The sequence below is a fragment of the Quercus suber genome, unplaced genomic scaffold (genome assembly GCF_002906115.3).
Source record: "Quercus suber isolate HL8 unplaced genomic scaffold, Cork oak 2.0 scaffold_384, whole genome shotgun sequence".
In the NCBI taxonomy this organism is placed as follows: domain Eukaryota; kingdom Viridiplantae; phylum Streptophyta; class Magnoliopsida; order Fagales; family Fagaceae; genus Quercus; species Quercus suber.
This window is the reverse complement of record NW_027069836.1, coordinates 525,374-533,271: the sequence shown is the minus strand read 5'-3', so window position 1 is coordinate 533,271 and position 7,898 is coordinate 525,374. Positions and strand designations below refer to the sequence as shown.

At 34.3% G+C, this 7,898-nt stretch overlaps 1 protein-coding gene across 1 annotated transcript; it reads left to right on the top strand.

The window, feature by feature from the left end:
* Positions 1-1,330: 1,330 nt before the first annotated feature.
* Positions 1,331-3,467, top strand: LOC112007714 (LIM domain-containing protein PLIM2b). Its single transcript, XM_024040079.2, has 5 exons — positions 1,331-1,644; positions 2,110-2,209; positions 2,319-2,341; positions 2,536-2,625; positions 2,947-3,467. The coding sequence occupies exons 1-5, from the start codon at positions 1,510-1,512 to the stop codon at positions 3,211-3,213; spliced, it is 615 nt and encodes a 204-aa protein (XP_023895847.1). The 5' UTR covers positions 1,331-1,509; the 3' UTR covers positions 3,214-3,467.
* The last annotated feature ends 4,431 nt before the right edge of the window (positions 3,468-7,898 follow it).

Sequence of the window (7,898 nt, the reverse complement as noted above, 5' to 3'; positions counted from 1 at the left end):
TTCTTTTCAACCAATACACTTGTCATCGTTTTCTTATTTCATCTTCATGCTTTCATTGATGTTACAACAAAATTATAAAATATGTGTATTAAATTTTATAAGTTGTCTTTGAGATTTTTAATGGTCATAATATAATCAAATTTCTCATGTGCCTTGCACTTAAACTAGTTTTTTTTTTTTTTTCACCTAGTGGCACACTTTTTAATGCTAATATACCCTATTAGCTATACTTTTTTTCCCCCTTCAATGAGTCAAATATTTTTGAGGAATTTAATAGAATTGCAATGTATGACATCCGTTCCATGATAATTCCTCTTTTTCAGCAAGTTAGGATATCAATTGATTGATGAATTAGAATTGGCTATACATTCTTTTGTTGCTTCTCTAAAACTCTACCTTGCAATCTAGGATGCCTCTCAAAGTACCACACAGTTATTGCTTGTGGAGGGAATTTCAAGTTAAACTGACTGGAGAGTAAACTTTTGATCTATGTGATTTCACTGCTTTACCAGAAACCGAGCATACACAGGCAGATCAAGGGATGTTGGTCTTATTTCAGAAACTAGCTAGTCCAAATTTCAATCTAAAAAACGCCAAGAATAGTAATCCTATTTGTATTGAAAAGTAAATTTCAAACATTGGATTTGTGTCAATTTGGAAATAACTTATTTAGTTTTTGGCTGAAAATGTGTTAAAGTATACTTGTACTTTGACAAAGAAAAAAAAAAGATTTTAAAAGGCTATAAAAAATAAAATAAAAAACAAACTTATAATCCAGTGCCAATTGCAACCTAAATCTACGCAGATTTTCTTGCTGTAGCTTAGTTTGTTTGCTCTAGCACTTCTTGCAAGTTACAACCCCTTAACGTTTAATGGTTGTACCTTTAGAATACAACAAAGTACACCCCTAAAAATCGAGGAAAGAGTGGCAGCAGATAATAGCAGATAATATGAGACACAATTATCTGATCAGACGGTTGGCTTTCCTATGAAGTATGAACAGTCTGGAGTGACTCACACAATTAAGACCGTTCGCATATTATGACACTCAAAACATTTATCTATAGCAGACGTAACTACCTACCAAATCAGCCAATAATAAAAACAGTTGGCTTTAATTTTTCATCCCAAATTTTTTTTAACCATTGACAAAGTCAGAGTACCTACCTTATTTTGCTCCATTCATTCTGAGTATCCACAATTACAGCAATAAATTTCCATCTTTGCCTCGTAATAATGGGATCTCCAGTCACTTGTCCACCATGAACTAACACCGATTAAGGATCCGTCATAATCTGATATAAATGAGTTTTGTTTAGAAAAATCAAAGACTTTGTTCAATCCCATTTGTCTGGGGTACCTATGACCGTGCTTTCCTATTGAACCTCCCTTTGATCCTCAGACAACTTGAAATATATCAAAATATTTCATTTTAATATTTTATCCTCATCTTCAAGAGCATTCAGAGTTTCCTATCTTTGCCTAAAAAGAAAAAAAGAAAAAAACATAATGGCATTTACAGGAACTCTAGATAAATGCAAGGCTTGTGACAAGACTGTGTATGTGGTTGATATGATGTCCCTTGAAGGGGTACCATATCATAAATCATGCTTCAAATGCAGCCACTGCAAAGGATTTCTTTCGGTATACATCTTTTATCACAGTTTTCTTATTTTGGTTTCAACTCCCAATATTCCTGTAATAATTTAGTGTACCCGATCTTCCAATGTTTAATGATGTTTCTTAACCCCCCCACAAAACAATTATTCTATTTATCATATAAATGTGGATCCCATATGCATAACCCACAAGTGTATCCACCTTTATGTAAGAGGATGATAAATGCATGATTCACAAGAGAGGATGCTAGTTATGGACCACAAAAAAAATAGCTATGACAAATAGGCATTTGGGTTGCTTTTGAAACTAAACTGATTTTCAATTCAAAGATACTTTAAAATTTCTTGTTCATATGGTGTTACTCTGACAAACTCGCGAACCAGTTTAAAAAAATTTCAAAAGTAAAAGCTTCAAATTGATTTTTACATTATCCTGAAAGTGCAATGATTCAAATAATTAAAGAGGGGCTAACCGTCCTATGGTTGACAGATGAGCACCTACTCCTCCATGGATGGAATCCTGTACTGCAAGCCTCATTTTGAGCAACTTTTCAAGGAATCCGGCAATTTCAGCAAGAATTTTCATCCAGGTAAGACTTTTCTTTTAGGCCATTATATTTGCTGTTTTAAAAATTTTATACATATTTTTTTTCTTGGTGGCTAACTATAAGCTGTATTGTGTTGTGTTCAAAATTGCAGGAGCAAAGTCTGCTGAGCAGATGGTATGTTTATCCTTCACTCTATTAGCTTTTGTGTTTGAATGTCCTGTGAATTAAAGGTCTTTATTTTTTCTTTTTATGGGGGTGCCTTTAAATGCTATAAAAGATCTCAAGGGACATTCAAATACACCTACAAATTTATCATTTCTGTTTGCTTTTTTACTAACAATAACATATTCAATTTGATATCTTTATAGGCTAGGCGTCCAAGCAAACTTTCTTCCATGTTCTGTGGAACCCAAGACAAATGTGCCGTTTGCACAAAAACGGTGTATCCTCTAGAGAAGGTTGGTTTTACTTTCCCACTTACATTATTACATCCCATCTTGCTTGCAAATGGTAACAAAAATGTGAACATTGAGGTAAGTTATAGAAATCATAATAGTAAGGCATGCTAAAAGAAGAGAAATAAGCCATTGTTCAAGTAAATGTAACAGAGTAATTTGCTTGAAAACTTTTTTTTTTGATGAACATTTGCTTTAAAACTTGGTTGATGAATAAGTGGATTGTAATCTGACCCTGTCAAATAACTTGGTGTAGTTATGAAGCTGGTTGATTATTATTTTTTTCTCCACCCAAATCAACTGTCTAATTTTCTTGGTTTCCAGGTGACACTGGAAGGAGACTGTTACCACAAGACATGCTTTAGGTGTGCTCATGGTGGGTGCCATCTAACACATTCTTCCTATGCTGCTCTTGATGGAAACCTCTACTGCAAGCACCATTTTGCTCAGCTCTTCATGGAGAAAGGAAACTACCACCACGTTCTCCAGGCAGCTGCACACAAGAAGAATGGAGCCACACCACCTACTCCATCAGCAGACTCGGAGCCAAAGCCGGAAACCGAGAGCAACGTACAAGAGCAATCGTCTTAGAAAGCACGTACTATGAATGGTTCCTCCCTATCTTTCAGAGTTCTTCAAAAACAAACGTAGAAAAAAAACAAAAAAAGGGTGCTGACCCTCTCATGTTGTTGAAATTCATGTCAAACTTTGTTTACAAATTATTTTCAGTTAGTAAGCTTATATGAGAAGTTATTAATGTCCTTAAAACAAAAACAAAAACAAAAGAATGGAGCAATGTAATTTTTTTTTCTTTTTTTTTTTTAAAACTGTATGTTATGGATTAATAATCAGCTTTAGTTTTAATTGAGTTTAGATAACATTATTCAATTTCATGTCAACTAGGGGCAGAATCAGAAATTTTTGTTTGGGAGAGCCTTGTTGTGATAGTAAGTACTAATACTTTAGTCATGATAATCTTGAGGGTTCCAAAAAGTAGCAATTTAAACCTCAAACATAATGGGTTGAAGTTTAATATGGTTCCAAAAGGTAGCAATTTAAACCTCAAACATAATGGGTTGAAGTTTAATATATTACTTTTTGAAATCTCAGAATTTAATTTGTTACTTTTGAAACTATAGGGTATATTTTGTTTCTTTTTGAAATTCCAATATTCAATTTATTAATAAATGCTCAATATTTTAACATACCATGACCCCCCCCCCCCCCTCCTAAGTTGATTTTGCTGAATTTCTATGAAATTCCACTTCTTGCATGTGAAAAAAGAAAAATAATTTAGAGCTACTATACTAAAAATAGGGAGTTCATTGCAAGCATAGATCTTTGGTCTAATCCATATATGAACAAAATCCAAAACTAAAAATTTAAGAAAAATTAAACTGACTGATCAAGTTATCTGAAATTAATTTGTGAAACAAATGTTGTGGTACTATTTTGTATTATATGCAAGCTTATATAGATCATGTTTAGATATTAGCCATAACTCTGTACTTCGCTGGCATGGGAATGAGAAAGAATAGGTAAAATTCAAATCCCCCTTCCCACTTTTCTGTCATGCGGGGCCAAAAAATAAAAATAAAATAAAATAAATTAGAGTTGTTGATGTTGGGCTGAGGGTGAGGGAGGAAAGAGAAAGCGGAAGTAAGGATTAACGGGCAGAAAACCCTAAACAACTACAACTTTTTCATATATGGAGCCATTGTGTTACAATGAGACCATTAAGGGTAAGTGTATATAGAAAGTCTAACCCTAAGTTAACCTTAAAGGCTTAAACTTATCCTAAGCTATACTAAAAGTTAGGATATGCAGTTTGAGCTGTACAATTACATTGAATCTGAACTATCATTACTCTATTTCTAATGGGTAAATACTAGTACACGCAACTTATTTCACATAAACGTACATACACAAAAATGTGGGTCCTTTCTGTTCCTTTGATTTGTTATGCAAAAGAGGAGAAACATAAAAATTAATAAATTCTCAAAGATAGAGTTACTCATTTCTATATATTAAGAGGATTTAGAAAGTTAGTTATAATTTCAAAAAAAATTAAAAATATCCCTAATCTAATTAGATAATCCTTAATTTAAAAAAAATGGGGTAAAAATTGTAATTCAATAAAATTCAAAAAAAAAAAAATCAAAGAAACTTTTTTCCTAAAAATTAGCACACTCTAGGATTTGTTGTAAAAATGTTGTGAACATATCATTTCTCATTTAAATATATCTCATGCACGTTTGATATATTTTTTCCTAAAAACTAGCACACATTAAATCCAGCAGTTTACTCCATTTCAAATCTTAAATTTTAGTTTCTTAAAAATTATTTCATGTGTTACCTTAATAACAATAGATAAATTCAAATTGAAAAATTACATTAAACTCAAAATAAAAAAAAAGAGCCTAATCGCACGTGTGGAGTGCGTGTGATGAGGCTAGTGTATTTGAGATGTAATAATTCATCCAGCTGAAGAAGTGTTTTTTGCTGGGACTTTTCTAATTGAACTGTTGGGGCAAAAAATAAATTGTTTAGCAAAATGAGGGCTTTCTGCTTGATGAGGCCTGCTGCTGCAAAAGTGATGGATAACAATGTGTGAGAGCTTACTGTTGATCGAACCCTTTGTTGCTGGGCTGCTGGATAATAATAGATTTGCCCAGGTGTATGAGGGTTTGCTGATAAGGCCCTCTAATGTTAAACTGCTGGGTAATAGTGCAGCCAAAGAAGGGTAATCTGTTGCTAAGACCCTTTACTGCTGGAGAGATGAACATGTCCAGTGATAAAAAGGGTTGCTGTCGATGAGACCCTTTCTTATTGAACTACTGGGTAATAATAGATATACGCAGCTATATGAGGCTCTCTCTTGTTGAAGAGATGAATATGCCCCGTGGTAAAAGGAGTTTCTACTGCTGAGTCCATCTGTCATTGGAATGATAGATAATGATGGAGACCCTCAGCGGTAAGAGAGGTTTCTGCTGCTAAGACCCTCTATGGCTGGAATGACTGATAATAGCGAATATCTCCAGTGGGAAGAGGGGTTTTCTGCTGCTGAGGCCCTCTATGGCTGGGATGATAGATAATAGTGAATATCTCCAGCAGTAAGAGGGGTTTCTACCGTTGAGACCCTCTATGGCTGGAATGATGAAAGAACTTCTTTGATGGAGTCAATAAGCTCATAATAAGAATGTTGCAGCCGTGGAGCTTCTCGAATGATAGAGAGACAAGTGGAATAGCATTTTCATGAATAATAATGAGATAATATTATTATGACTCAGCGTCATGAGCTGCTGGATCAAGTGATTTTGATTATTGGGAGTCAAGTTCTCCTTTATGACATGTAATTCTAGACTTGGGGGGCATGATACAACAATACATGCAACATGTGGTCTCTTTCAGTTACCCAGCCACGTGTGCTCCGTTGGAAGGATGACCTTATTAGGCCCAAGTTCTTTTTGGAGAGTTGCGTCCGAAACTCAACATTAGGCCACATGGTCCAACGGCTATCGGCGTACTTTTAAGCCTACAAAGTCATTAAAGCCAAAGTCTAAGAATCACGATAATGGTTGAATAAATATGTAATATGTGTTTGATATGATAGTTTTGATTAGTAATTGTAATAGTAGTTGAAATAAAGCAATTTGTATTTAAAGGTGAAGTAACCATGGAGTCAATGATGTAAATTTAAAGATATGGAAGTAAAGTCACTTATCTTTGTATGGTTTGTAGCCCAGCTATGTAGCATCAATGAGCTGACAGGATTCCAATAGAATGCCAGCGATAGAGGCTAGTTAAGCTTACCCCTCTTATCATGCATTTAAATGAATTTAAGCATTGATTAACATTTGTAATAGTAGTTGGAATAAAATAATATGTATTTAAATGTGAAGTAGTCATGTAATGATATAAATTTAAAGATAAGGAAGCAAAGTCACTTATCTCTAATGGTTTGTAGCCCCAGCGGTGTAGCATCAGTGAGTAGACAGCATCCCAGCAGAATGACTCTGGCGGTAGAGAGGCAATTTGCCATAATAACTTCAAGATTGAAGGGGAAAAATGGGTGCAACTAGAGGGAGAGAGAGTATGCCCAGCTGTGTGTAGGGGCTGGTTAAGTTTGCCCCTCTTATCATGCACTTAAATGAGTTTTTCCCTTGACAATGCTCTTTTAGTTGTTGTGAAGTTATAAATAGTGTTGTCTTCCATGAGAAGAGCTTTTGTATGGAGTACTTGTGCCTTCTAAGAGAAGAGTTTTATGTAAGATAAATTTGTGCCTTCTATGAGAAGGGCTTTGATATGAGATCTTGGTGCCTTTTAAGAGAAAAGGATTTAGTAATAAAAGTTTATGGCTTCCATGAGAAGGGCTTTAATATGAGTGTTTGGTATCTCTTGAGAAATGTGGAGATAGCAAAAGATATAGATGCTTTGTGGGATGTAGCATTTGTAATATGTATGATATATGGAAGTATGAGAGATATGTAAATTAAAGATAGTAAAAATATAAGATTATAATTGCTAGAGAAGTTGTAGAAATTGCTTTCCAAGAAGAAAGATTTTGTAAGAAAAAAGTATGAAGATGTGTTTAGGCATTTGGAGATAGGACCAGTAAGATAGGTGTAGAAGAGTATTGAGATGTGTTTATGGGCAGCAAAACAGTATAATTTCAGAGTGAGAGAGTATGAAAGTGGAGTTTAGAAGAGTTGTGGTGTGTTACATATAATGGTGTAGTAAGTGTGTATAAGATTGTGTAAGAGAAGTGAAGAAATGGATGCTTAAAGATATGGGCAGCAAGATATATATATTTTCAAAATATGGAGAGTGAGATAATGAGTATAAGAGAGTAATAGTATTGTAGTGTGTTTAGCAAAGTTACTGGGATTGTATAAAGGCTTATGAAGGGCATTTATGAGCTAAGGGTTGAAGAGTTTAGTTCCTAATTTAGAAACTAAAAACCCAAAAGCTCAGTACTTCATTAAGAGTTTCAGAAGATCATTCAAGGGAAAAAAAATAGGGAAGCTTATGAGAGAGTTGTTCTCTCCATTGGTGTCCCTTTGAGGTGTTGATGAAAGATCCCTTTTAGAGTTGAGTTTAAGGGGGTATTTTAGCAAATAATCTTAGCCAAAATCTGTCCCAACTAGCAATGAATCTTCAAAAAATCCCTCTTAAGATTTGGCCAAGAATGGTATGTTTAGCTTTAATGTATTTTTGCTGTTTCGGGTAAGGGTTGCTGGGGAAAAAGTAGCAGAAAATGAAAGTATTTTAGCAAG